Genomic DNA, 27,846 nt, shown 5'->3' with positions numbered 1-27,846 from the left:
TAGGCAGATGAGGTTTGTATAGGGCCAAAATTATTCATTCTAAGATTCGTTCACCAAATCCAAATATTATGCAAAAAAAAGCAAAGAAATCTTTTGAAATAAATACATCTTAGCGAAGAAATATACAGAAGTTGAAATAACAGACGATGCCAGTTTAGCTGGGTGGGGCGCTTTGCTCATTAGTGGTATCCGTCGGCTTGTCACTAGCAGCTGGGGCAGGGCTTGACTGCGAGCTCTTGGATCGGTTGGCAGCGGCCATTTGCCAGGCTGGGATGGAAGCCGAGCGATTCAGTTGCGAAAGCGGGCTACTCTGGCTGGTGGCTGGAGCCGGAGTCGCAGGTGTGCTCGTTGAGGGCTGAGTCTCCTGTTCTGGCGAAGTCACGGTTGCTTGCAGGCCAGTGGTGGCTGGGGCAGGTGGGGTGACAGTGTTGGTATCCGTAGGAGTCGACTGAGGTGCAGTAGATGGGGGAGGAGGGGGTGTCGAGCTGCCTAAAGTTCTGCCAGCTGGAGAAGTGGCGCCAGTACCACCCAGGCGATTACCCAGTAGGACCTTCAGGCTCTTCAACTCGGTTCCAAGCTCCTTCAATCGGTTTTCATTCCCTTCTCGGGCACCTTCGAGGGCCTTAGGAATGGCATCCTTCAACGACTTGACTTCATCACTGATTCGGCGAGCCTCGTCGTCTCTTCGACGTGAAGAAGCCTTCAAATCTACAACAAGGGATTCCACATCCTTGAGAGCAGCGTCGAGACGCTCGGTACGGGCATCTTCAGCAGCCTTCAGGGCTGAAGTGTCGGTCGAAAGTTGCTCAATCAGATCAAATGCACGGGAGAATTGCTCATCGATTTTCTCTTTATCCTGCTCTAGTTGAGGAGGGGTTGGCGGCGCAATCAGTGGGGAAATGTAACGCTGAGATACTGTTAGCACCCAATATACAATATTTCCCTCAGATATCAGCGATTGGCAGGCTTCTTACCTTGGTGACGAAGTATAGTCCATATCCAACTCCTCCTACCACTGTCGCCATGATAAACCAGTCTCGCCAGTCGCGCTTGGGCGGCCTATTATACAATTAGTAATTGACGAGAATGAAAAAAAAAACCATCGAAATAATATGCATACTCAGGAGGAGCTTGCCATTGGCCGTATGGAGGATAGCCATACCCCTGGGGGGCTTGTGGTGGTGGCCGATAAGCAACCTGTTGTGAAGAGGGGGCTGGTGACGATGCGCCTGTGGCAGCTGCAGCTGCAGCAGGATCCTCGCCGACTCTCGCTAAAGCAAGGTCGACTTCTTCCTGTGTTAGATTTTTGGACTGTAGAAAGGCGACTCTTTTCTCAATGGGCGATGATGCCACTGAGGGATCCTGGAGAACTGTCGCATGGTTAGCCAATACTCCGCCACGCGATGGACATAGTTGATCGTACAGGTCACCTAGAAGTCATAGGTTAGCGGCGCTTTAGGGACTGCTTGCAGAGTAAAGGGAGACATACAGCAGACGCAATGAGCTCCTCGCGGGGAGCCATTATGGGTGGAATCTGCTCAATCAAGAAGATGTGAAGGGAAAGTGAAGCAGGAGAAAGCGACCGTCATCGGCATTCGCCGTTGGACCTCGGAAGTCACGACCGCCGAGCTTCCCCACACCGAATTTGGGAAAGTCTCGTGATTGTACCCCTGTTTGGACTGTTTGCAGGAGGTGGGTACCGCCTTCTCTTTTCAGACGTGACCCGCTTCTTGTTTACATTTGTTCGCCCGACCGTCCTGCATGATAACAATTCCCCCTCCACCACAAGCAATTTGGGTGTTCCGGTTTTACAATCGCTAGAATTCAAATATTGTTTAATTTGTTCAACTTGTTGATTTATTGCGACTTGACGCGCCGCTTTAGCGGCCTTTGTGATCATAATGTCGCAAGATACTGGATTGTTTAGTGTCAGGCGCCCGGGTCCTCGAGAGGTATGAATTGCTTTGCTAATTAACGCGTGGGCAAATGGGATGCTAACAATTGGCTTGAAGACTTTGGGAAGTGTCCATAACTATTCTGCTCTCCCACAGCCCTCATCTGCTCTGAAGCGCACGAGCTCCGTCGGTTACAATAATCCCCCGTTAACGTCACAGAATGCCCGCCGAACCTCCCTGTTGAACTCAGCTAGCAGGCCTCAGCAGCCGAACTTCGCTCGTGCTTCCTCTGGGGGGCCACTAGGTGCCGATGCTGGCCTTTCGTCCGTTCGCCGTTCTATGTCGACCAACTTGTTCCATGGGGCTAGTGCGGGTCGACAAAGCTTTGCGCCTGGCTCTCTTCCATCGAATCCCGCGTCACAAAGTTTACAGCGCCGAAGCAGTGTCTTCTCCCGACCGTCCACGGGGGGACCCCATGGCCACCAGTCTTTTTTCAATCAAGTACCTGCCGTGGCGGGTGTCCCGCGAGACCCCCGACCGCTTCGAGATCGGACTTTCCAAGCGCGCATTGGACACGAGTTGTTAGAGTACTTGACTAATAATCAGTTTGAGTTGGAGATGAAACATTCTTTGGGTCAGAATACCCTCCGTTCACCGACCCAAAAAGATTTCAACTACATCTTCCAGTGGCTGTACCATCGTATTGACCCGGGGTACAAATTTCAAAAAGCCATGGATTCCGAAGTGCCCCCTATCCTTAAGCAGTTGCGTTATCCTTATGAAAAGGGCATTACCAAGTCACAAATTGCAGCCGTCGGTGGCCAGAATTGGTCAACATTCCTTGGTATGCTACATTGGTTGATGCAGTTGGCACAGATGATGGAGGGCTATGTACAGGGACAATACGACGAGGCTAGCGCAGAGGTTGGTGTTGATGTTACAGGTGATCGGATTATCTTTCGTTTTCTTACTGAGGCCTATCACGACTGGCTTCAGGGTGGTGAGGACGAGGACGATGAGACGGCAGAGCAGCGATTGGTCCCGCACATTGAAAATATGTCGCAAGAATTTGCCCGTGGCAATGAGCGTTTTGTACAGGAAATGAAGGCGCTTGAAACAGAAAACCGAGCCCTTAGGGAACAGATCGAAGAAATGGAGAGGAACGCGCCCGACATGGCTAAGCTAGATAAGCACTTTCGAATCTTGGAAGACGACAAGAGGAAATTTGAAGATTATAATCAGAACGTTAAGGGAAAGATTGACAAATATGAGACTCGCATCAAAATTCTCGACGCCGAACTCCAGAAAACTGATGACGACCTTCAAACAGTCGAGGCTGAGCGCGTTGATCTCCAAGCTAGTGTGGATCAACAGGGCATCACCATTCAAGATATTGATCGCATGAACTCCGAACGCGAGCGTCTTCAAAAGAGTCTTGAAGATACAATGGCTCGCCAGGAAGAGGCGCATGCGCGGGTCATGGAGAAAGAGTCGGAAGCCAGCCAAAAGCTGGAAGACTTGGAACAAATTGTCAAGACCTACAATACTCTTGGCTATCAAGCCAGCTTGATTCCCTCTTCCGCGGTAAACGCTAAGGGTCAAGAGTTCGAACTACAATTGATTGTCAACGAAAACAACTTTGCTACCAGCCAGATTGGTGGTGGACCCAACCGAATTCCGTCCGAGGGTGATCGCCTATTAGCAGAACCTTTCGTTGGATATCACCCGGCACATCTACTAAATCTCGACCTCCGAGGCTTTGTGCGCAACAACCTACAATCTCTCCGTAAGGAAATCAACGAGCGACGGAAAAGAGGGATCGACGATGACCTGGAGCGCCGCAATCTACTTGATAACATTAAGGAGGCGATGGACGAGAAGCGAAGTGAAGTCGAGGCATTGGAACACCGACGCCGGGCAGCAGAAGCGGAGTTCGAACAAACCAAGGAAATTACTACCACTCAGAAACTTGCTTCTGACGCTCAAATTGAGAAAATGGAAAAGGAGCTTGCCAAGATGCGCGCCACCCTTAGTGAAAGTGTCCAATTGATGGAACAGCGCGAGATGAATACCAATATTGAACATGAACAACTCACCTTACGGGCCAATGCACTTCGAGAGGAATTACACACTAAAGTGGAAACCATGCTCAACGATGTCATCCAATTCAAGCTTCACGTTCAGAAGAGCCTAGAAAACTATGAGAGCTTTGTGGTTGAAGAGGTAGAGCAGGAGTTAGGAGGCGAAATGGAACCAGAGGAGGAAGAATTATGAGGTACCCAAGTGTCCATATGATGTATTCCATTCTTTTCTGCTGTCATGATGTGATGAGATTCCTGTATGGAGTTGTGTGTTTATTTGGTATCATGTTAATTGAGAGACCCCTACAATGATATTTGATGTACAATACCCCTTTTCAGTTTATGACATTTCTCTTTTCTTCTCATCTATTCTATAATTAAATTTAGGCAATTTTACTATTTTCGAGGCATAGAACGCGCAATCGAGGGATCGTGATGTCGCAGAGTAAGTATGAGACCCTGAGTGGCGCTGGACTATTCGACGATGAGCATATCCAGCTTAGTCCAGCCCATGCCCAATGATATTGGCACACGCTATGCTTGCCGCCCATGGTCCTCTATTTCTTTCTATTTTACCACAGGGGTCCTTTGAATTGGCCAATCTCGTTGGGGAATTTGCGATCCCGTCATCTCACAAGCGGCGCATTGATCGGCAGACGACGTGTAAGCCCCTGTGGAGCGTCCCTGTGACTTGTCCGTTTCACGTTGACCACCCACCTGAATAAAGTCGCTCAACTTTCACCTTATTCAAGTTACTTTCCTGATTGGTGACTTGTCAGGGCTTCGGGATTTCATTGCCCCTGGTGGCGTACATCCTGCACCTGTGCACTTGCGCCCCTTGGCTACTCCGTACAAGTCTCGGCTCCACATCAGTATATGGTCGTTGCCGTGGGTCCTAGGGCTTCGTCGGCACAACCTTTGCCATAATAACCTTTGATTCGACATCTTTATAACCGATGACAATCATGAGTATCCATTATCGGCAGTCTCAGAACGCTGATCTCCACCGTTCTCGGTATTGCATGCCTGGTCTAGATGTTTCGGACAGCCCGAACCAGCTAGAGTCCACTTGACAGAAGACAGCCATTCCCATGTACATCTATGGACGGGGTATAAAGAGCTGCTCGAGCTCTTCGCAATATAGTCCTTTGATCAGAGTGCTGCGCGCTTCCTTCCTTCGCAATAAAATTTCAGATCATTCAGAGTTTGACACTCAACATATCCATTCTTTACCATCCAATATATTTGACTTTTTGTCTGCAAACACTTTCGTTGTTTTTTCCATATCACAACACACATTTCAATACTATGAAGTTCAACGTTGCTTTCGGCCTTGCTGCCGCCCTCTTCATGGCTCCTAATGCTGTGGCCTGGAACCTTCCTGGAGTATGCGGCGCTTTGCTTCGTCTATAATATCCTTCTTGAACACTGAACTAACAATTTTACAGTTCGGCAACAACAAGGATGCTACTCCAACTTCCCAGTTTCCCTCTGGCTCCCAATCCACCGGCACTTTCACATCTGGTAGTGCAGGAGGTGATGGCTATGGTGGTCATGGCGGTCACGGTCACGGCTCCGGCCACCCTTCTGGTCGTCCTGGACCCCGTCCCTCGGGTAGTGATAACCCCTCCGGAGGCTTCGGTGGTGGTCGGGGCGGTCCTTCTCCTTCTGGAGGTCCCCAGCCAACTGGTGGCTTCGGCGGTGGTAGCCCATCCAGCTTCGTGACCGTGCCTGCGGGTCCCACTCCTAATGCTGAGCCCAACTCCCAGGGTGAGGACGCCCAGCGTGTTCATGCTCGTCAGTTCCCTGCCGTTTTAGCTTAGATTCTGAAACTACCTTGTACTCGTTGATGGCATTCTCGTTGCCTTGTGTGGTTGAGAAAGGTTGTTGTGTTTCCGTGGCTGCTGGTTCAGTTGAGAAAAGTATATAGACCGACACCGTATCCACACAAATCAAACTCTTGATCGTGAAATATTCAGCTATAGTACTACTTATTACTATATACATATGTGGTATTTTCTCGGATACATGGTAACGCCCTGTTGCCATTTGCATTGAGTTTCTTCGTAGGAAGCGGTAGTCGCCCTGTCGCACCTTATGGTCACAGACGAACAACACAACGATGCACCTCCATTTAGACCAAGACTGGCTTCATAAAATATATTTACGTCTTATTCACATACAATAAATGCCCAGATTCCCTTTTCTTCTTGCCTCTCAATCCCCCCAACTGGCATGGACGATCGAAGTAAATGTGGCCGCTCCGATTGGCTACGGTGCATGTATGCTGACTCATCCAGTTTTTGGCTTCAAATTTCCAGCGACTTGTTTCCCTTGAAAACTTTCCAGTATTCTTTCAACAATCCCGTCGTGACGGGTACACGGGTACTACCAATTGATACGCACAAGACACCCGGTCTGAATAATATCCGCGACATACCTGGTTCATGTGCCATCCGAAATGTGCCACACCACACCCGATCCCATCGAGTCCGTGAATCCTCCGCAGGCGCCTTCCACCAAGCTCGTCACCAAGCTTGTCGCCGTGTCATGAGAAGGTGTTTGTGGCCCGGCGGCCTCCTGCGAACCGGCCGCAGGTCAGTAACGCCATATATACGCCATTCCGCCTTTTCATACCCGAAGTTATCCCACTCCCAAGCGCGGCCAACGAAGACGGAAGAGGGCATTGCAGCCGAAGAGAACGCGCTTATATTATCATACAACTCGCTACCACCGCCTCCCCTCTATGCATACAAAGGCAGGAGTATTTATGCATGGGCACCTCATGTAGCGAAATGTTTAAGAACCGCAAAACAGGGCAAGGCTGCCTTGGAACAACTTGAGCGTCCGACTTCGCTTTTGGACTATACAAAAGCTCTAGATGGAGGTCATGGGTTAAAGGGAATATTGCATAACGCACGGATGGGCCCGGGTCTTCAAATTCTCAATCTTCTGGGATTTTATCAGAAGCAATGGCCATACGTGTACAATATTCTGAGTACACTCATCGACACATACGAGCTTCTTATTCCGCACATGACTCCTCGACGAATAGCCCCCAGCCTCTCCTGGTTAGATACTGGGATGTCCCTCCATGAGCTGACGAGCAAGAGTCGAGATGATCTCATCGTCAAACGCGAAGTTATCCCGACATGCCCGCCTTCCGAAAACACCTCCCTTTCAAAAATCACAGGACAGCGCCCGGCTGTGCGTAATTTCGCCGACACATTTTTGGCGGAAACATTAGTTAGCCTTGGGTCATTAGTATTGGAAGCTGCAGACCGGCCAGCTGCGGAAGCCGAAGCTGCAATGCCCTACGTCTATCGCTCACTTGCTCGTTTGCACCATTTGGATTTGATCTCTGATAGGGTTTACCAGTCCCCGGATAGCAAAATTAATCAACTGTCGATGCGTCCGCCTGGGATGCATATGTTATCAAGTCATATTATGAGCGTTCTTTCTGATGCGGCATGGTTAGAACATGAGTCTGCCCTTGCCTCCGCGGCTACCGAAGCTGGAGAAGATCCCCCTTTTCTTCCCTTCAAGGTTGGGGTTCGAGAATTGGGTCCTGAGATCTGGTTTGAGCTCATCCTTTGGTGCTGTGTAGAGCATGGCTTCAATAAACAAGGTGCCTGGTTGGTGGATCAAATGAGCAGGAGAAAGGACCGTCTGTCTTGGAATGTCGAGAGTTGGGAGCCGTTTTTGGACGCCCTCGATGTTGTGCGGCAAACAAACATTAGCACGGAAAAGTCATGGCGTCGACCGGGCCAAGAAAACCCCATTGCCACGTTCAAGGGTGCAAAGAAGCCACCTTTTAATGGACTCGGCCAGAGAACCATCAGTTCTGAAGTGCTTTCAAGTCTACGAACTGGGCTCGCCAATGATGCTTATAATGGAATTGGATTTCATGGATCCTCACCTTCCGATCTGCTGAAGTTCTCGGCTCCTCTAACCGCTTTGCTTGACCCACCAGGCCCCGAGGACGAACTTCGCCCTACAAACAAAGTGGCTACTGAGAACATTGTTCGGATTATAGAATCTGGCTGCTTGCTTCCCCGCGAAGATCCAAGCTCCTTTGAAAAGGTCTTACGATCAACTCAGTGTCTTGTTCCCCCATGGGAAAACAGTGCGGTCCCCTCAATGAAAGAATTAGAAAATATGACAAGAGCACAGCTATATGACGAGACAGCAGCCTTATCAGGTCTAGTGGAATACAACGTCAAGGGCTACAGCTACAAAGGTCAGGCTAGCACTGCCTTTATTCAATACGCGTGGCTTCAAAATATCGTCGATGCTAGCAAGGCCCACCACATCAAAGCCTTTTTTGAGCATCTCAGTCAATCCCCATCGATCGATGTGCCATTCTTTGATTCGCAGAGATTAGACATGTCTCAATTAACGCAGTCGTCGCTCCCCCAAGTTTCACCTTCAACTTTGGCCGACCTGCTCGATCTAGCCACGGCTACTCGTGCAGATGCTTTTGGTAACTGGCTACTTTTCAACGACGATGTGGATGGCCCTTCAATCCCACCTGCTGCATATGGTCGACAAATTTTAGCCCCATCAATTCTTCGTTTTGCTGCAGCCACACAAAACAAAGAATTGAGCCAAAGTGTGGTCAAATCCCTCGAAATGCCACTTGGAGTGAATGCACTCAAAGCAATGGCCAACCTCCATATTTCTTTTGGTGACTGGGAGCGCTCAATCCTGGCATTCAAATACCTACGTGATTACAGATTGAGGTCCTGGGGCTTTAGCAATATAATGGCTCTCGGTGCCAAGATAGTCAAACTTGAAGATGCTCTCAAGCGAAGCCGATCCAGTAATGCCCCAACAGAAGTCCAAGACCGCTTGAAGCAGAGCCTCTCCTGCGCGACTGACCTTCTCAATCGTTTCTTCGACGGCGAATTCAATACACCTCGGAGCAGGAACGCCCGAGTCACCGATTTCCAGGAAAGAGTCCTTGAGCGAGTCAGATCCATTTTCCTCTCGGTACCTGGACAGCTGGCGGACGTTGCATCAAGAAAGTCCATGCGCAAATTTAAAAGCCGCGACAAGTTGCAATACATTCCTGTTGTCTCATTCCACACTCTCCTCTCCGCAATTGTTCAAGTTCGCAGTTTCGAATTCAGCAAAAACTTCCTCTTCAAATGGTGTCGAGCCCCTGGAACACCGGAGTCCTGGCGCCAGAAAGAAGGAGGCGTCACTCGACTTCAAGCATTCGCTGAACGTGATTGGGAACAGAATGATCCCTCATACAATCCTAAATGGCACCAACATACCATGGAGAAAGCAGTTATTCCCAACTTGAACACCTACCGCATTCTTTCCCGAGCCGCACTTGAAGAGTACAGAGTTGAACGGGGCCTAGAACAAAATGAACATAAACCCGAACCAGCCGATGAGAAAACGCCAGAAACCTCTTCATCCTCGTCACCACCCACTGAATCCTCCACCCCATCGAAATCTCATAAAGACGGATACAAACTCGGGGTTCCCAAGCGAATACTCGAACATCAAACCCAAAAGGGTGGTCTTCCTCCCTTTTCGCCTGCAGAGGCGAATCTTGATTTGTGCGTTCGTCTTTTCCTACGCGCCGGGATGCCTGAAGAACAAATCGAATTCGAGGTCCCTGGCCACTTGAGGCGCCTGCGCTATCGCGGCGTGCTCACTCCTGTCAAGGCAAAGCGATACAGAGATCGCTTTAAAGAGATCCAAGATGGACCCTGGATGGATGCTCATATAAAAGAGATGCATTCGAAAAAATCGGATTCATAATTTCTGCCGCCTCGACACCTATGGGTTGATCAGAACGCGATCAACGAGTCAAGAAGACTATGTATAATAATTTCTTTCTGGAATATTGGTCCAACAGTGTAAATAGTATACCCCTTTTCCTTTCAACCCTTCACATGATGTATTATCATTTTGGTTTCTTTCCTCTTGTTTGCTCTCCCCTGCTTTATGGGGTCGTCACGCACATAGACATCTAGACATACGAACTACCCAAGTGAAATAGAAAGTATACATTGAACATGATATCAGTTATGATCTAAATCTCCATGGAAACTAAGCATGGCCGCAATGGTACAACAAAGTAATAATAAATACATAGAAAATATATACAATTGCCCGTCGTCAGACCAGTCTTGAGATCCCCAAAGGGTATCGGGCAATGAAAGAAGTAGGAACTACAAACCATCAACTCCAAATATCTGAGTCCCAACCGCCTAGAAAACAATGTCACAGTGCGGGGGAAAGGATATACAAACAAACGCCAAACCCAAATCCGCATTCATGATATCCATAACGTTCCTGGTTTTATGCATATTCCAAACACAAAAATAACTGCCCGCCCAAGACTTCAATACATCATCCAATAAAATGCTCGCCTTTTTAATATAGAGCTGTAAAATATCGAGGAGAAAGGGAGATCAAAAAAGGCCATAACATAACATGGCGATTGATGATCTGTTATTGAGCGAAAGTAGGAGAAGAGAGGATATTAGAGGCACAACTTATACTCTCCGGGTCGGGCCAATTGAGTGAATTAACCACTAAATGGGAAGTTAAAAATGAGTTAAAAGGCGAGTAAATGGAAAGAAAAGTGAAAAGAATAAAGCTCGTAGCGAATATTTCCTGAGTCCAAGAACTTAATAATCGATTTTTGGAGATCAAGTCTGGTTCCAGTTCTGTTCTTCATTCGAGTATGGGAAGAACGAGCGGATGAATTCACCGCTGATGGGATCATATGGGAAATACAGATCGTCCGTCATTTGAGAGTCATTGATAGCGGCCATGGGGTCTGACGTTGGAACATCCGAAAAACTTGGGTAACTGTTATAATAATGATCTGTGCCAAACTCGGGGTCTTGGCCAGCTAATGACAGGTCTTCCAGCAGTGGATTCCAGAGGCCCGTTGCAGAGGGTGTAATGTTTTGTACGGCCTCGTGTGGCTGTTCAATTGAGAGGGTGGAGGTAGGAGCAGCCTGATAAGTGTGCTCAGGCATATCGCTGACATCGAACTTCATGCCAGTAGCTAAGCGGCGGAGACTAACATCACATAGTTGCCAGGCACGCCGAGAAGCAATGCTATGCTCGGACATGGAGAAAAGCCATCGGATTGCCTTTTTGGCTAGAACGATGAAGAGCTTTTCGTTCTCTGGCTTGTGAACACAACCGAAGGACAACTCCAGGAGGAGAACAGTCGCTGCTTGCATGAGATAGTGTAGAATACACCACCACGGGGAAATTTCGTAGAGTTGAATACCATTAGGCTCATCGGGGATGAGATCGAGCATGAGATTGGCAGACTCCAGAGTTAGCTCTGCCATGTCGTGGCTGAAGGTGGAGCGCTCAGAAGGACTCTTCTTCTGCGCATCGCGCCGGCAGAGGCAAGGCCGTCCCAATGTGATACGCGCACTGTAGTAGTGAAATGCAAGAGCTAACTTATAACGAAGTCTGTCGGGACCTTCATCCTCCTTCTTGGTAAAGTCGAGTGTGTCTGGAAGACTATGATACCAAAGGTCGATACGAGACCTCAATTCGCCAATTCGATTCTCAATGTGAGCCCAGGGGACCATCACACAATCCACCGAGTACACTTTATTGACGATTTCCTGAACAACTACGGCCAAGTCGCAATAGTAGAGGTGGCAAAGGCCGGAGCTGGCGGGTAAGCTTCTCACCCACGAATTGTCCCGAAAACGGGCTGCGTCGGTGGGTTCTTTCCCACCAGTGGGGTTGAGGGGCATGTGTCGAACCCAAGCACTCGCCATCACTTTGTTGATGCGTTCATCCCGGACTACTGAATTGTTTAATAATTCAGCAGCAGCTGGCTCTGTGAGTGTGTCCTCTTCGAACGGAAGCGGCAAAGGTGTGGTGCAAACTCCATCCAGAATACAAGTGGCTCGGCCAGTCATGATACCCAACAGATGTTCGAAGGTGTAGAGACACCACCACACACGGTACCGAGCCTCTTTGGAGATATTTGGCGTCGTGGGGCTGCTATTCTTCATATTGATACCTAGGGTAATGGCAGACCGAATAGCCAGTGCGGAAATTTTCCATGCCCTAGACAGATAAACGTCAATGAGGTTTCTTTTCGCTTTTCGCTTTGTCTGAGTCACTTACCGGTTGATTTGATCCGAGGAAAGCAGGTAGAAGGCAATCAAGCCTTCAACCTGGACCTGCTGGAGATCAGGATGACTGAATAAGACATCACCATTCATACTGAGGAACCTGGCTCGAGTCAGAAACATCAAGTGGTCTTTGTCATCCCCAGCCCATGGTGCTTCAATGAGATGGCAGTGCTTGGATCCGATGGCAAAGATCATGTTCAAGATGGCAAGCCATTTGTCACCAGGCTGTGCGTTACTGTCAAAGAACGTCTTATACTGTGCAGTAAATAGAGGCTGATTAATTATCGGAAAGAATGGGTGAACAGTCCGTAAGTAATCTTCAAAGTAGTGGTCAGCTAGCTCCCGAGATGGCACAGCATACATCTCGATCGGGCCAGGGACGGAGATATCCAAGTCATCCAAATGGTAGTTGACGGCGTGGAGGGCAAGGTCGTCATCTTGTCTTTTGCTTTGTCCTGGCTCTAGAGATCCCGGTAATCCCTGTGATCGGTGTTCTGCTTCTCTCTGGAGCCGTTGCATCCAGGTCACCTCGGAATTCTTCCCCATATACCCCGTGGCTCGAGAATTTTCGTTTCGATTTAGATCCTCTTGCACTCGATCGATCGCTTCAAGCGAGCCAATCGATGATGGTGAGCTCAGCTCGTCTGGTTCTACAATATCATCCTGGGGCGTAACGGAGTGAGACGGATTGCTGTTTGATGAGTACTCCACATCCAAACCATGCTAGAGTTATGTTAGCGTAAGTCTTTGACATGCCAATTTTCGGCAAGAAATCAACGTACCTTGTCCAGCAAGCTTTTGATCCGGTCTGCAGTGCGAGTCTCCACAATACTTCCCAAGTCTTTCAACAGGGCTTCATAGTCATGGGCTTTCTCCGTAAGTTTGTCAACCTGCCTGCAAATTTCAAAATCACAATTTAGTATCGGTTCCAAGAAGCAGACAACAATCGGTATCGCAAAGGGCCCTACTTTTTCGTCCTTTCCTTCCAACCAACAGGATAGTTACATGTCACCCTTAACTCACGACACTGGCGACAAATAGGTGTATCGCCACTGCACTTCGTCTTGCGCTGGCGACAGGATTCGCAAGCCCGAGGCACCCGACGGTTATATCGCGGGGCGATTCCTCCTCTGCTGCGTGGAATGGCAACTTTAGCATTTGAAGGAGCCCTCGATTCTGCGACTGAATTTCCTCCTCCGATCGTCGACGCCGTCTCGGTGGCGGAAGGTGCGGTAGAAGGAGCGAGCGAGGGACGGGCGGGAAGTTGAGATCGAATTTCGGCCTGGGCAGCAACACCATTTCCTGGCTGAATCTTAGGCGGATCCTCCATCGTCATTATTGTGGTTTAGGCGGTTGAAGTGCGCTGCAACGGTTTTAGGGTACAATTTATTGGTGAGGGGCGTAGTGCAACGCGATGCGATTTGGTGGCCAAGTAGATCGCACGGGCGGCGATGATGTTCTATGGAGCGGTTGAATCCATTTGTATAAGCTTTGATAGCGAGCAATACTATTCAACGATGGGGAGGTTAATAGTAATGGCGGCGTTGTTGCGATGGGCAAATCAAGATATACGGAGCAAGTGGGGTGGACGGCGAAAAGTCCTAGCGCTGGCGTTGGCGCATCAAATATAACACTAACCGGATTGGGGTTAGCGCCCTTGCATGAGTAACATTTCCAACATTTGAACATTTGAACATTTGAAGTATTCACCACGCATCAACGCCATCAACTTGGAAAAGATATAAAGGTAGTCTAGGGCCTCAGATCTCATCCTGAAGTACTCTTTATCTCCGGCGTCACCTTTCTACTTTCTGCCAACATTAAAATGCTCTATAGGCAAAATAAAATAGTCACCCCAGTGATGAGGCTGAAAGTAAGTAACAAGGCACCATGTTTGCCAAATGTGGTATTTAACGCGATGGCGGCTGCACGTCGGTCTACGCAAGTCGAGTCCATATTGGTATCTAAGGCCCGCGCGATCATGTCGCGCAAGGCTGTGCAATAATTTTTCTTACTTAAGCCAGATTTCTTCTTGCTGGATCATCTTCTCAACCGATTCACACCTACTTTGTTTAATACACCCTCACTATGACCAAAGAAGACTTCATTCAGGAATTTGAAAAGTCAGACGAATTCAAACTCCTTGACAAAGTCGTAAACGAAGAGATCACCATGCAAGATGCATTCTTTCACCTACTCAAACTAACCATGGATCAATTGTCTATCTATGGTCCGGAGGATTGGAACAAATTCGGGACCCCAGACTACAATGTCGCTTGTGCCACAGTGGAGCTCGCTCAACGCCTGGAGCCATCCAAGCACTCAAAGCTTGTCGAGTTCATGTATCATCTCCAGAAGCAAGTTGCAATCTACCCATCTACAAATGAACCTCTGGATGCTCAAGGTCATATCTTCTGGACAGAGTTACCGTCGTTTGGGTACACGGAATTTGAGGAATGGGAAGAGTTTGGTGGCGCTCACGAAGGTGATTGATTCATCCTCCAATTCATTTCTAATGGTCAAAATGCTAACGCATGCAGATCCATTTAACCCAAGGATGTATTATAAGGAGCGAGATCGCTGGACAAAACTCAATGCTTTCCTCGCGCAACTTACTCAGGCTGCAGATGTTTACTATCCATCTTCCCAGAAAGAACCGCTATACCATCCCCTGGATAGGTCAGGTCGCGCTATCTGGACTATTGCCATGGCACTTGAGAAAGATCGCCCTCCTGCATGGCTCAGAAATATTGTGCTGCACAATCATGCTCTGGTGAGTATTACAACAGCAATGGGGAATGTATAGAGGATATAGGACCGTGATACCCTTCTCATATTGTAAAAATAGGTTATGTAAAAAGTAAACATTATATGAAAAATGCAGTTACTTTCTACCTTTAAAAATAGACCGTCAGAAATCCACGAGAGTCGCATCTGCGAAGTTTGTGGTCACCTACTATACTTCTGACTGACTGGCGAGCAGCTTAAAACCCTTTAATAAAACATTTTGAAATGTAAAACTATTTAGGTTGCATAAATCCCCCCTCGTTTTAAGGCGGTCTTACCTCCATTGCTCAAACCCCCTAAACTCCCGTAGTCGATGCATCCCGTTGATGATATTGAAGTCGGCATATATGCGGCATCTGGATGCTACAAATTGCAATAATGAGATCATAAATTCTGGTAGGTTTTCTCGATAATATAAATTGTTTCATAGATTTGCGTCGACGCCTTAGCATACAGGAAATAGATAGCAGGGGAAAAACCATCTCGCTTTTTTGTCCTTCTCTTAATCAATAAAGATTTCGCATAAATCCTAGTCTCCCATCTACCCATCCAGGGCAAGATATCAAATTTCCCAACAACAATAGCAGATGTGTATATGTACAAGAATAAGATTAGAAAAAAAGAGGAGTAAGATCACGGCGAGGTGGTGAAAGCCGACATGTACAAGGATTTAAAGGTGATAAGGGGGTATAACAAGAGTGGCTCTCAGGCAAGCGAGAGGGGAGAGAAAAGAAGTGGAGTTTCAAAAGACAGGAAGCGATAGTGAAGAGAGGAGAAAGCGGGTCGGTCATGTCATGGCAGGGGTCCTCGGAAATGTTTAGATTTCGCCAAACATTTCGTCAAGCTCGTCTACCTCGACAGTCTCGGGGTTTTGCAACTCTCTCCAGGAATCGAAGACAGGTTCAGAGTCCAAATTAGCGAAGTGGCGAGGGCCAATACTGAGCTTCTCGTGTGACTCTGTCAGATCAGACATCTTAAAATCAACATCTGGGAAACCGCTGTTCAGCATATCTAGAGATCGCTTCAGAGTTGAGACAGGGGCAACATCCGGATCAGCGGGAAGGCTGATTTGTGGAGTAGTTGGCAGAGTGTCGACCTGCTCATCAACATCAAGACCACTATCGCTGACCGCGCTCGTTCCAGACGAGACAGACGACGCGACAGAGGTGAGAGAGGGAGAAGGTGAGGTGCCGAAAAGGGTAGCGGCGGCGGCCTCATCCAGATCGCGAGACTCATTGTCTACCACGTGAGAGAAATAATCATTAAACTCTTCTTCGCCGTGGATGGAGGGTGTGATAGATCCACCGTTCATAGGCGAATCATTATTCTTATCCTCATCCATGGCGCTGAGACTCTCTGACAAGACTGAAATTCCGCGTTCGGCAGACTGTTCACGGCTGGCCTTTTCTTCCGAAGCACGCTCACGCACGGCGCTGGCGGTCTGAGTGAATTCCTTCTCATCGCCCTCCAGGGGCGGGGAGGCCGCACGATTTGAGTGCATTAAGCGCTTATGGCTAGTATGGTCGGGGAACTGATCAGTGGGAGTGCCGCAGTCGGAACCATCCAAATCGACATTTTCTCCTTCTTCAAAGTCTGGCGATGACAGATCCACTTCGGGGCTTGGGCTGCGCTGTCGCGAAATCATATCATCCTCATCTTGGTCCAGGCTAGAGACGCTAGGAGTTAAGTTCTTTCCATCGATGCCGATTAGATCATCATTCTCCGGGGTAGGTTGACGGGGGCAAGTCGTCAGATAATAGTAGACTTTGCGTGGGTGGATTAAGATAAGTTCCTTGGCCATGGGGCATGGCGCAAGAGCTGTCCAAGGACGCTTCATGTAAGCTGCGAGTCGGGAAGACAGGAGCGCAGCGGGGTTTGCGGAACTATTACCATCGAATTTTAGCAGCTGGAAAATAAAGAGGATTTCAAAGGATGAGGCCGGGGCCAAGGTTGGGGGGTGAGGGGGGATCTTCTTACTTTGCGACAGTCGCATTCAGCGAAACCAAAACCGCGGCTAGCTCCTTCACTAAATGGGGACGATTCCCAGTCTTCTCCAACTGATCGATCACGGCCACGACGATATCATCATTGATACCCTCGGTATCGATTTTCCTTGTCAGACCGCCATCCAAAGGTGAGGGGGGGAGGTGTCTGCTCGAAGGCTCCGTTCCGGCCGGCGCGCACGAGTGATCCCTTTTTCGTTGAAGGCTCCGGTGATAATGAAGTATGCGATCGCTTCACTTTTTTGGCAGGGTGTTGATCCTCGGATGCGCCTTTTGAGATGGAGGGAGAGCGACGTGACGAGTTGGGGAGATGGATGCCTAACGAGGGGAGGGATAGTGATTTGCGACGGGTATTGTACGGCATTGTGATGTAGATGGTCGGGAAGAACAAAGGAGGGGGGAAAAGTTGAAAGGAGAGAAAGAGTGGAAAGAAGAAAGAATACAAATAGAGAATATTCAAAAACTTAGACAAAAAACACAGACTAATTCACTCGGAGGGGACTCTCGAGGATGTTGGTAAAGGGGGAAAGGACGAGAGGGAGGCAGATGCGACTTGAGCTTCCAGTTGGAAGGCGAATAATTACCTGAGGAATCTCTCTTTGGATGGAAACTGTGGATTCTCCTTATTTCCACTTTTTTTTTTTTTTTTTTTCCTTTTCCATTTCCATTTCCTATTTTTGCTTTTTTCTCTCTAACATTTTAATTTTTCCCTAATTTTTCCTCCTTTTTTCCTCACTTTTCCCATATTATTCTGTCACATTCCCGTAATTACCAATACTGTCCCGAATTCAAGTGACGCTGATTGGCTGGGGGGAATCCATTCTTCTGATTTTCGTTACGGCATGGACTGCTCTGCCTAGAGTGAACCGCGGTGCCGATCGAGATTTTCCGGCTGTTCGGAGCTGGAACAGCTTCTACTTGCTCTGCACTTCTTTTTGCCTCTCCTCATAAAAATATGAACTATACTGAATATACCAAAATACACGCCGTTTCTGGGATTTCAAATATATTATTGCTACCCAAATGCAACTACTACACCGCCCCGGAAAAAGATGAACATTTGACCCATGCAGGGATGCGACATACGACAAAAAAAAAGAAAAAGAAAAAACATTTTTCCGCCTTCAAATTCCAGGCGGTGAGTGGATCTACTTCATCGAGCCAAGCAAGCCGCTCCATTCCTTCCTGGGCCATAGTGCATACCGATGAGAGGCAAAATCCACCAAATAACACCAACACCGATGGAGTCTAGTGGAGTGAGAACGACACTAAGCCATGTGTCCCAACACCCAAAATGGACCTTGTCTTTCCATAGGTCCATAAAATGTGCTCCAGTTCGGTCTCCATCAGCTCCGTTTAAACATCGATCCCCGACCACTGAGAACTGCCCTGACTTGCTCTGTCCGGAACAATAATACCCTCTTCCGGGTTCCTGATTGGTGCTGTCCAAATGAGAGAGACCGACCATGCACCGTTCGTGCATGGATGCATCCCAAATCTGTTCCTGTCTGCAGATGCATTCGATCTGTCAATAAAATTGGTTGCTAGGTGACCAGTCGTCTTGTAGCATCTTGACCGCTGCTCCTTGTCTACTTTAGCGTCGAAAGTATGTGCAGAGAAAAGATCGACCTCTCCTCTCGGCTGAATAGATCTATCATGATTTTTCTTCTGCTTCCTGGTTTCTGATTGACGGTCTTGAAACTGTTTTGATGGCTTTCTCCAATCTTTCCCGTGCACGCGAGCAAGACAACCCGAGACCTCCGGTCGAAAACACCGGTTCCCAAAAAAGATCCCTAGCGTCGCCGTTTGGGAGGGTCACTATCTCCACTGCACTGTAGTAAGTGGATCCCCGGCCGAATCATTGTATGGTACTTGTATTCCGTATTGTCGCCCTAGTAAGGGGATGCACGCAGTTAGCCTCGGGGGGAACAGGGAGCCTCGCCACCAGATGATGCAGCCCTGACAGAGAACGGGAGAGCTTCAGCTTAACGGAGTCCCGTCCTGTATGCTCTGTGTTCTTTGCCTCGTAACCCGCTACCAACTACGTACGCCCAGTTATCCTCTCTCCCGCCCCTCCTCTTTTTCCTTCCTACACGGAATATCGCCGGGGCATCATGTCCCCTACTTACTCTACAGTCTTTGTTTGACTTTGACTTTTCTATCCCTCCAATCTAAAAAAGAAAACAAAAAATAGAAATGATACTAAATTAAATTTTATGTAAATTCTAATTCCAAGACATCTATCACATCCACCGTGTCGGTACCTGCAAACAAAGGAATCGGGTCACCAAAAAGTGATGATGGCATAAAGAGGGGAACGCATTTCGTTTCCCCCTTAAGTCTCCATCCGTCGACGTCGATATGATGCCAACTGCCTCCACCCAAAACACCCAAAACATAGTCAAGGTTTAGGTAGTATACACGAACGTTAAAGATATTCACGAAAGGAGCCGATCCTCATTCCACTATGATTCAATAATTCAATAATTCAATTCCTGCAATTCTCGTAAAGATCGGCTACACTCTTGTAGGCCCAATCTACCAATCTAGGGTACATGTTTGTATCATTGCTCTTACCTATACTTGTCTTGGCAAGCAGCAAGGGCGCGGGTAGGGGCATTACAGGCACATGCAAGTCTGCGATAATCATTCCATCAGCGCCTATCCCTTCCCCCCTCGGTGTTGTCGTTTACGAGAGACAAACAAATCGAATCGATCCAATCTTGTTGCTTCGTTTGACTCGTTTTAAGTGATGACATCGTTCATTTTGGGGAAGGTTACCCTCCCATATCTGATAGGTCAACCATGGATCGATCTGGGGTTTTTACTATCATCCCATTGTTTGGATATGTCGGCCGAAGGGAAGATCATTTATCTGATCTAGAGTTTGGAATTTTGGAATTTTATCCTTTATTTTTATTTTTTTTTGCCTCTGGCTGGGTCGGTTCGGGGAGCCTACGGTACAATATGCATGTACATGTACGCTAATTCTCCGCATCTCCACAGATGAGGTAGGTGGTACGCCCAGTCAGCTTGCATTAAGCAGAGTATGTGATGCTTGAGTTTGACTATTTGCAATCTTGCTGGCTGGCTTTATGCGCCATATTTTTTAGACTGTCCTAGCCTACTCTTCATATTACTACATAATGTTTTCATCTCAGGCTGGATTGTGCAGATCCCTATCATATTAGCCTGTCGGTACTCCGTACACCGTAATCCATACGCTAACGCTAACAATTTCTGGAGGTTGGTCCGATGGAATCTCAATCTCGTTTTCGTGTGGCGGGGTGCATCCTTTGGATCTAGACTTTTCAGGATTGCATTTCCTTGATATGAATGGGGCCATATCTGACTACCCCGCGTCTCTATACCTGCCATCTTTCGTTTAGTCTTGATTTCTTCCCCTCCATGTGGCAAATCGGCATTTGAATATTTAGATACCGACCGAGTCATGGAGTTTTCCTATAGTAGCCTTCCTGCTATTGTTTACTTCAAACTAAATCCACCTACCTATGCGAGGAATACAATTTATATCTTCAACTGCAGAGACAGGTGACCTCCATACTCCGTACATAGTGCATAGACTAGTATATCTAAGCACTAAATGTAAATGTAAACGTGACCAAAGTAAATCATCAATCCCATACATATCAAATTCCTTGCATCATGTCTCAATATGTACGGTGTGCCGGTATATCCAACAACTGCACTAACATGTCCACCCCCTCCAATCCCAATCTCTCGGCCAACTAACATTCAAAATTCAAGACATATAGATACCCCTGCAGATGATCTGCACCGCGCATCTACCGACTGATCCAAATTGGAAGGACGTTTCTGTAGTATAGCTACAGAGAGAAGGTTCCAGTCGGACATGTCTGCATGTTTGGACGTTTGCTTGGTTTGACCCACTCTCGGATACAGACCAATCATATGATTGGTCCGAGAATGGGCTTCCTATATTCACGTAGCATAGCTCCCCTCTCTCTTCTTTCCTTTTCTTCAACGTTGTTATTAGTTGTTTTTCGCACCCTTTCTCCATTCCGGTAGAGACGTAGGCACCCTATCACGGTTTATTCCGTTCGGCCTCGTCGTTTGACTAGTGAGGAAAGTACGCACGATCCCCCCATTAGTCCTTCCATTTTCATGGGAATGAAAAATCTAAAAGGATCCATCCAACACATACATCTTTAGCTTTCTCTAATTGGATCTTGCTAGTATACTAAATCGTAGTGTCTTCTGCAGCTGCATTAGTGTTGCCTGGTCAATATATCCGAATAAGAGTTCTCTTGTAATTGGCTATTCATCCATACATAACTACAGGTCACGTCCCGAGGTCTACCCTCCATCTTCACAAATTTAGTATCGAGATGGATAGATCTATCCTGAATGAGGCAACATATGCGAGATAAAATCAACATTTTAAACTTGGAATACGCTTTTCAACTCGGCTAAATGTATATGATATGCTCTCCTCCCCGGCAATGCAATTCACATGCGTAGATCTATATGCGCATTGGTCGGTCGTTTCATCAGAGCCCCGCATTCATCTATCCGCAACGGACTTGGAGATTGCCCAGGTGCAATATGTCAAATAAGGGTTATGCAATAGTGGAGACTAGTTTTTTAGAATTTCGATTTTCATATGCAGCGTACACTTCTATTATGGATACATACTATTAATATTGCTTGAAACACGACAACAGAATTAAGCGAAGTGACCCCAAAACCTTGTGGTTCACTAGGTATAGATCCATCCATATATGTTTACATTAATTGATATCCTTCAACCTTGGACTCGGAACTTTCAAGTTGGAACACTCCAGTACTATAATACAGAACCTTCTAATATACACATAGTCCTCACAGTAGACTGAACAACATTATCTCAAGAATCGTGAGACTTCTGATCTCCATCCCGTGTTGGCCTCAAAACAAACCTCCACGTCGTCCCAAAATGCCACCGTTTCTCCTCAACAACCTCCAATCCACTCTCCCTAACAATAGCCCCAATATCCCGATTCCACCAACACCCATGCCTATCCGCATGAGCAGGCGCCAAATTATCCAAAATCCGATTCAACCAATCATAATACGAACGCCCATGCTCCAACAACAAAATACTCCCATTCTCCTTCTCCGTAATAGAACCTAAATGCCGCAACGTCCCCACAGGATCAGACATCGAACAAACACCCATAGTCTGCACAATAGTATCATAAGCCTTTAACTTCCTCCCTTCAACCCCATTACCAACAGTAACAGACGCTGCATCCTGCGCCCGAAAAGTAACAGGAACAACAGACAGCTCATCATCACCATCACCATCACCATGTAAATGCAAAGCTTTAAACTTCTCTTCCGCAATCTGCACCATCTGCGGACTAAGATCAACAAGCGTAAGTGAGCGACAGCCTAAAACCGCTGCACGCCCATTAGAATCCACACCACGCCTTTCACCAAGCTGATAGTACTCGAGGTTCCTGCCTGTGCCGCAGCTTACCTCGAGGACGTCCCCGTGTACGCGACTGATTAGATCTTTACGCTTTGAGCCGAGTCGCATTGCCTTTTCGGCAAGGTCAACTTCTGCGTCGAAAGATGGTGCGCTCGTGTTGTAGCGGTTTGAGACGTCCGTTGGGATTGTTAGAGTTTGTGACTTTGTTACTTCGCGGGTGTATGAGGCATAGAGGAAGCCGCAGTAGGAACTTATGCCTAGGACTGAGATTCCTAGGAATGTCATTAGGCGCGGTGACATGGTGGGCCCTTTGTAGTTTGGGTGGCGCGTGTAGACTGTTTCTGGCTCTGAGGATTGTGGCCTTTGTGGTGGTGGCCTTCTTCGACTGGGATGTGTGAGATTGAGATTTACATATTGAATATGGGTTTACATACCTTGGTTGGGATCGAGGTGTTTTCGCTTTGGTTTGTACATTTCTGCATGATGTTGACCATTTGAGCCGTATGGGGGCGCGGGTTATTTGTGTATTCATCTTGATGGCCGGGCCACTGGGGCTTTTATATGGATCGTCCAGATTTGAATAGGCGAGGATATGCAAGACTTGGTCACAGTTGACTTCGCGCAGCTCGTGTATTCAATGCGCGATATCAAAGAAGAAAAAAATCTCAGGAGCGCGTAGAAGCAGCAGGATAGGGGTGTTCCGCGAATCAAGACGAGAAAACACAAGTATATATCCTGTCCTTAGGACTGAACAATTAGATATCAGACCCGAATACTTCCTCGGCTCTAGAGAGGATCCTAGCCTCGTCGCTTGGCTTTTTCGGTCAAGATGGAGAACAGTCGGGAACCGGGCCGGGGTTTGATAAGTTCTGGTCCGTTATCGGGACGCCCAGAGATGATCTCCAATCTCCAACTCGATCCCCAACCCAACTTTTTCCTAACAACATAAAACACAAAAGACAAAGTATCAACCCTTCTAGCATGGGATTGCCGCAGAATATCCTAATTGTGGGCGGAGGAGTCTTTGGCCGTGAGTTCTGATTTCATTTGACCTCATACTTCATACACAAACTGCATAACAAATTTACCCCGATATTTTTCTCTATCCCACAACCCGTCCCCGGGAAAACCCAACAGAACACCAACAACTATGAATCCCAATTCCCACATAAAATTCCCATACCTATACCCATCGTTTTAATTACAAAGCTTCACAAATCTAACATCATTCTCAGTATCCACGGCCCTCTCTCTCAGCACCCGCTATCCCAATTCAAAAGTAACTCTAATCGAAGCCTCCCCCACAATTCCAAACCCCCACGGCTCCTCGGTAGACACAAGCCGTATTGTCCGCGCAGACTACGCACACGGCGCATACTCCAAACTAGCTGCCTCCGCTATTCAAAAATGGCGCAGTACCCCCTGGGGTGAAGAAGGGCGCTACACACAAAACGGACTGTTACTCGTGTACCCAGCAGACAGCGCCAGCGCAAAGGAATACGCACGCAAGAGCTATGCAAACGTTCGCGAAATCGAAGGCGACAATGTTGTCTTTTTACCTGAGAAAAAGGACGTACTGGGTGTTGTTCCTCCATACGGCGAGACGCTAGATGTAGCAGGTGGCTATGTGAATTGGGGATCGGGCTGGTCCGATGCCGGGGCTAGTGTGGCATATGCAAAGTCCCTCATTGATAAGGAGGGAAAAGTGACTATTCAACATGCAGAGGTGAGACGGGTTATTTTCTCTGAGGAGAAGGGCAAGGGTAGCAAGCCTCGCGCAACTGGTGTCGAACTAGCGGATGGATCGTCTGTCATGGCTGATCTGGTTGTTCTTGCTACTGGAGCTTGGACGCCTAGACTTGTTGATTTACGTGGTAAGGCTGTGGCTACTGGACAGGCTATTGCGTATATCAAGATTAGTGATGAGGAGCAGCGTGAGTTGGAAAACCTGCCTACTATCTTGAACTTTGCGACTGGAATCTTTATTATTCCGCCACGGGATAATCTGCTCAAGATCGCGAGACATGCGTATGGGTATCGGAATCCGGTTAGCGTGCCTGTTCCTGGTGTCAAGGATTCCGAAGACAGGATGCAGGTTAGTCTACCTGAGACGGGGGTACCTGTCCCGCTGGAGGGGGAGGAGGCGTTCCGTGTTGCGCTGAGACAGCTTCTGCCACGGTTTGTGGATCGGCCGTTTGCTGGTACGAGGATTTGCTGGTACACTGACACGTAAGTTTGTCTTGTTCTGATTTGGGTTCTGATTTCGTATTAGGCAGATGTCTTATATCTGTTTTCATTGCTGCGGAGTGCTAATACGTGGTTCTTGTCTTTGTTTTTTTTTAGTCCGGATGGTGACTTTATTGTCTCGTATCATCCTGCATATGAGGGACTTTTCATGGCTACTGGTGGTAGCGGACATGCTTATAAGTTCTTCCCTGTTCTTGGTGATAAGGTTGTTGATGCGATGGAGGGTACTTTGGAACCTGAGTTGCGGGAGCTATGGGAGTGGACTGAGTTGGCTGCGCCTACGAATGAGGATATATTTGATGGTGACGGGAGTCGGTCAGGGGCACGAAACTCTATCTTGATGGATGAGTTGGCCAAGACTGCGAAGGTCAAGAGAGGAAGTGCATTGTAATCTCAAGTGTTGCTAGAACAAGCCTGGCGTACCTACTTGAACATCAATCGGGTCCACAGGTGGGGATGTATATACAAGTTAGGGCCTGTCGCCCGGGCATTCATGTATAAAACATAAAATTCGAGTTGAAAACAAACATGATAGATGCATTTCCATTTATTTAGTTCAGACTTCAAAACCGTAACTACTGTTCTACCAAGTCAAGCTTGAATGATTCCAAGGTTACACATATACAGTACTGTATGAAGGGAATAGAGAATGTTCAGTATTATTTTAAAAATTCCATTTTTTGGTAACGGAAGCAGCACGGCAAAAGCCGATCCCATAATTCTCGAAGCCACCGATAGATAGACTGATAACGAGGGAATCTAAGCTGAGCATAATTTTTTTTGGTCCCGTAGCAAGTTGCCTCACCAACGGGGATGACCAAATGACGTGAACGGGATTAAGAGGCAGCCATTCGACCAGCGCACAGAACCGCCTCACTGCGGTGTGCAGCAATCTTCTAAATTGTAAAGTCGAAAAGATGGAGAAGAAAAAAAAAAGAGGAAAAAAAGAATAATCCAAATCGCTAAAACGCCCAACAATGCTTGCGTAGGGAATCGTGGAAAAAAAAGTGTGAAGAAGATAACGGGAGGTCGAGAGGTGGATGGGAGTGACCAATCCACCATCTCTTGGCCAACCATAGCGAGAAAAGATAAGATGGAGATGTTAATACAATGTGGAAGGGCGAAGACGCAAGAATGATCTTCCTGGCGAAAGCAAACTGCTCACATCTTGCGGAAGTCTAGGGAGTGGGTTAGTAACAATGGCCAAGATGGGATGGGAAAAAGTGCGAAGGACATACCAGAGAGCACAGGATAGATCATCTCGAAAGCCTGGTAAATCTCTTCACGCACTTTTGCGCCGGTCAAGACAATTTTACCACTGACGAAGATCAAGAGCACAATCTTGGGCTTCATCATGCGGTAGATCAGACCAGGGAAGAGTTCGGGCTCGTAGGAAGAGAAATTGTGATGGCGAGATGCCAGACCCTCCAAGCGGATGGGGAACTTGATGTCGCAAGAACCGACGATGTTCTGGATCTTGAAATCTGTGAACTTGGCGTTGAAACCGAGCTTCTGGATGATACGCGCGTACTTGCGCGAGGCCAGCTTCGAGTCATCTTCGGACTTGGCACCGGTGACAACCATCTTTCCCGAGGCGAAGATAAGGGCGGTTGTTTTGGGTTCACGGATACGCATGATGACGGCGGCAAAACGCTAATAAGAAAGAAAAAGAGACTAGTTCAGCCACACTGTACCCTGATAGGAAGCCAATCTCAGGGAGGTGTGGAATATACCTTAGGATTGTACTCAGCGTTGCGAGCGTGAAGCGCGATGGTCTTCAGATCCAGGCGGCAGTCAAGGTTGACGGTAGCCACGATGTTTCTTTAGAGAGAAAGAAGTTTCAGCCTTTCTGAGCTCTTATGGAATGCGGTTTTAAGACAAGCCAGAAGAGTCAATACTCACTGCAAAGTAGGCACAATGCCACTGCTTCCCGTGGTCGCCCCAGGTGTCGCAACCGGAGTTGCCGGAGTAGCGGGGGTCACCCCGTTGCCGTTCATGGCATTTCCTCCGTGGCCGTTCATACCGTTTGCACCCTGAATCTCTTTCTCAGAGGAGGGAGGGGTAAGTTCGCCAGTACCAGCACCACCAGGGAAGGACAGTGACGAGGGCGAGGTGAAGGCACGAGCCTGTTCGGCAGTCTTCGGGTGAGTCGTGAGCGAGTCCATATTGGACAGATTTGATCAAAGGATCAGATGAGTCAAAGAGCCAACGAGATAGGAGTATGTCAAAGGGAACAAAGACCACTGTGCAAGATAAAAGAAAGGTTGAAAGGTTAGTCCCAAGTTCTTGCCACCCGGTGTCAAAGAGAAGAGCCGGAGGGTCGAGGATATGAGGTGAGGTGGGTGTCGGAAAGGAAACAAGAAAGATGAAGATGGAAGGCGGTGGACGGTGACAGAAACTTTGGATATAAACTTACGAGACAGAGGGAGATGGACAAATCAATGTATCCCCCTTGGAAAAGATGCAGGACGTGAGTAACACGAATATGTCGATCTTTTCAGATATCCAGAAAAAGCACACTGAAGTGTTTTCAAGAGAGAGAGCGCACGCCACAGGAGACAGAGAAATGGGGACTTTAAAAAGGATCAAGAGTGCGGCAGCAGGCAACAACAAGGTAAAATGTTGAACAGGAACTTTTTTTTTGCTCTGCTTTTTTTTTGTTCAATTGGGACTTCTTTTTTGGGAAATGATTTCTATCTGCGAACGCGACCTGAATGAGAGTGAATGAAGCAAGTCGAGGACAAGCTTCCAGAGGAGTTAGGCTGGATTATGAGATGACCCTTTTTGTTTTTTTAGGAATCAAATGAGAATTTGAAATTCCAGAGAACCTTCCTTCCCACGGGATATTGGAAAACTGATTGATACTATTAAGTTATTTAGGTGTAATACCCAAATAAAATAATCAGGAAAAATCCAGGATCCGTAAATATCAAGATTAAAGCAGCAAGTTGCCACAAAAGGAAAGAGGTGGGGGGAGGGAGGGAGAAAGGGGAGTAGAAAGAGTCCAAATGCCAAGACCAAGGGAATCTCTCGCTCGGGAAAAGGTGGGAGATGGCCTCTTTATATAGTGCTGACTCACACTGAACTCCAGGGGAGGCTGGACCCGCTGGTGGCGCTTAAAGCAGCGGCCTTTTCTCCCTTTCACCCATGGCCTCAAGGCCCCGCTAGCGGCTCTGGTACTGGCTGGTAAAGCCAATCATCGACGCGTTCTACTCTGACTCACCGTTATTGGTTGTT

The 27,846-nt window shown here is 47.7% G+C and overlaps 10 protein-coding genes across 10 annotated transcripts; 5 read left to right on the top strand and 5 right to left on the bottom strand.

Moving 5' to 3' along the window:
• Positions 1-154: 154 nt before the first annotated feature.
• pex14 (putative peroxisomal membrane anchor protein (Pex14)) lies at positions 155-1,522 on the bottom strand (the record flags this gene model as incomplete). Its single annotated transcript, XM_056919431.1, has 5 exons — positions 155-907; positions 975-1,059; positions 1,121-1,370; positions 1,424-1,430; positions 1,490-1,522. 5 exons carry the CDS (start codon positions 1,520-1,522, stop codon positions 155-157), a joined length of 1,128 nt encoding a protein of 375 aa, XP_056782589.1.
• Positions 1,523-1,901: 379 nt separating this feature from the next.
• N7478_003216 (kinetochore-associated Ndc80 complex subunit NDC80) lies at positions 1,902-4,169 on the top strand (the record flags this gene model as incomplete). The annotated part of the gene is made up of 2 exons (XM_056919430.1): positions 1,902-1,952; positions 2,013-4,169. The coding sequence occupies 2 exons, from the start codon at positions 1,902-1,904 to the stop codon at positions 4,167-4,169; spliced, it is 2,208 nt and encodes a 735-aa protein (XP_056782588.1).
• A 1,115-nt stretch (positions 4,170-5,284) lies between these two features.
• On the top strand, positions 5,285-5,799 carry N7478_003215 (uncharacterized protein; the record flags this gene model as incomplete). The annotated part of the gene is made up of 2 exons (XM_056919429.1): positions 5,285-5,362; positions 5,425-5,799. 2 exons carry the CDS (start codon positions 5,285-5,287, stop codon positions 5,797-5,799), a joined length of 453 nt encoding a protein of 150 aa, XP_056782587.1.
• A 457-nt stretch (positions 5,800-6,256) lies between these two features.
• Positions 6,257-9,754, top strand: N7478_003214 (uncharacterized protein; the record flags this gene model as incomplete). Its single annotated transcript, XM_056919428.1, has 1 exon — positions 6,257-9,754. One exon carries the CDS (start codon positions 6,257-6,259, stop codon positions 9,752-9,754), a length of 3,498 nt encoding a protein of 1,165 aa, XP_056782586.1.
• An 896-nt stretch (positions 9,755-10,650) lies between these two features.
• N7478_003213 (Zn(II)2Cys6 transcription factor) lies at positions 10,651-13,453 on the bottom strand (the record flags this gene model as incomplete). Its single annotated transcript, XM_056919427.1, has 4 exons — positions 10,651-12,049; positions 12,110-12,840; positions 12,900-13,011; positions 13,086-13,453. 4 exons carry the CDS (start codon positions 13,451-13,453, stop codon positions 10,651-10,653), a joined length of 2,610 nt encoding a protein of 869 aa, XP_056782585.1.
• A 752-nt stretch (positions 13,454-14,205) lies between these two features.
• Positions 14,206-15,115, top strand: N7478_003212 (DUF3632 domain-containing protein; the record flags this gene model as incomplete). Its single annotated transcript, XM_056919426.1, has 3 exons — positions 14,206-14,602; positions 14,658-14,890; positions 15,101-15,115. The coding sequence occupies 3 exons, from the start codon at positions 14,206-14,208 to the stop codon at positions 15,113-15,115; spliced, it is 645 nt and encodes a 214-aa protein (XP_056782584.1).
• A 606-nt stretch (positions 15,116-15,721) lies between these two features.
• Positions 15,722-17,271, bottom strand: N7478_003211 (uncharacterized protein; the record flags this gene model as incomplete). The annotated part of the gene is given in 3 exon segments (XM_056919425.1): positions 15,722-16,787; positions 16,882-17,016; positions 17,027-17,271. The coding sequence occupies 3 exon segments, from the start codon at positions 17,269-17,271 to the stop codon at positions 15,722-15,724; spliced, it is 1,446 nt and encodes a 481-aa protein (XP_056782583.1).
• A 4,524-nt stretch (positions 17,272-21,795) lies between these two features.
• N7478_003210 (class I SAM-dependent methyltransferase) lies at positions 21,796-22,662 on the bottom strand (the record flags this gene model as incomplete). The annotated part of the gene is made up of 1 exon (XM_056919424.1): positions 21,796-22,662. The coding sequence occupies one exon, from the start codon at positions 22,660-22,662 to the stop codon at positions 21,796-21,798; it is 867 nt and encodes a 288-aa protein (XP_056782582.1).
• Positions 22,663-23,343: 681 nt separating this feature from the next.
• On the top strand, positions 23,344-25,000 carry N7478_003209 (NAD(P)/FAD-dependent oxidoreductase; the record flags this gene model as incomplete). Its single annotated transcript, XM_056919423.1, has 3 exons — positions 23,344-23,392; positions 23,598-24,591; positions 24,706-25,000. 3 exons carry the CDS (start codon positions 23,344-23,346, stop codon positions 24,998-25,000), a joined length of 1,338 nt encoding a protein of 445 aa, XP_056782581.1.
• A 770-nt stretch (positions 25,001-25,770) lies between these two features.
• Positions 25,771-26,774, bottom strand: N7478_003208 (TBP family protein; the record flags this gene model as incomplete). The annotated part of the gene is made up of 4 exons (XM_056919422.1): positions 25,771-25,787; positions 25,848-26,262; positions 26,343-26,430; positions 26,512-26,774. The coding sequence occupies 4 exons, from the start codon at positions 26,772-26,774 to the stop codon at positions 25,771-25,773; spliced, it is 783 nt and encodes a 260-aa protein (XP_056782580.1).
• Positions 26,775-27,846: the final 1,072 nt, after the last annotated feature.

This window comes from Penicillium angulare (genome assembly GCF_028827245.1).
Source record: "Penicillium angulare strain IBT 27051 chromosome Unknown utg000003l_segment0_segment0, whole genome shotgun sequence".
NCBI lineage: Eukaryota > Fungi > Ascomycota > Eurotiomycetes > Eurotiales > Aspergillaceae > Penicillium > Penicillium angulare.
The sequence above is the reverse complement of the archived record's forward strand: the minus strand, read 5'-3'. Positions and strand labels throughout refer to the sequence as shown.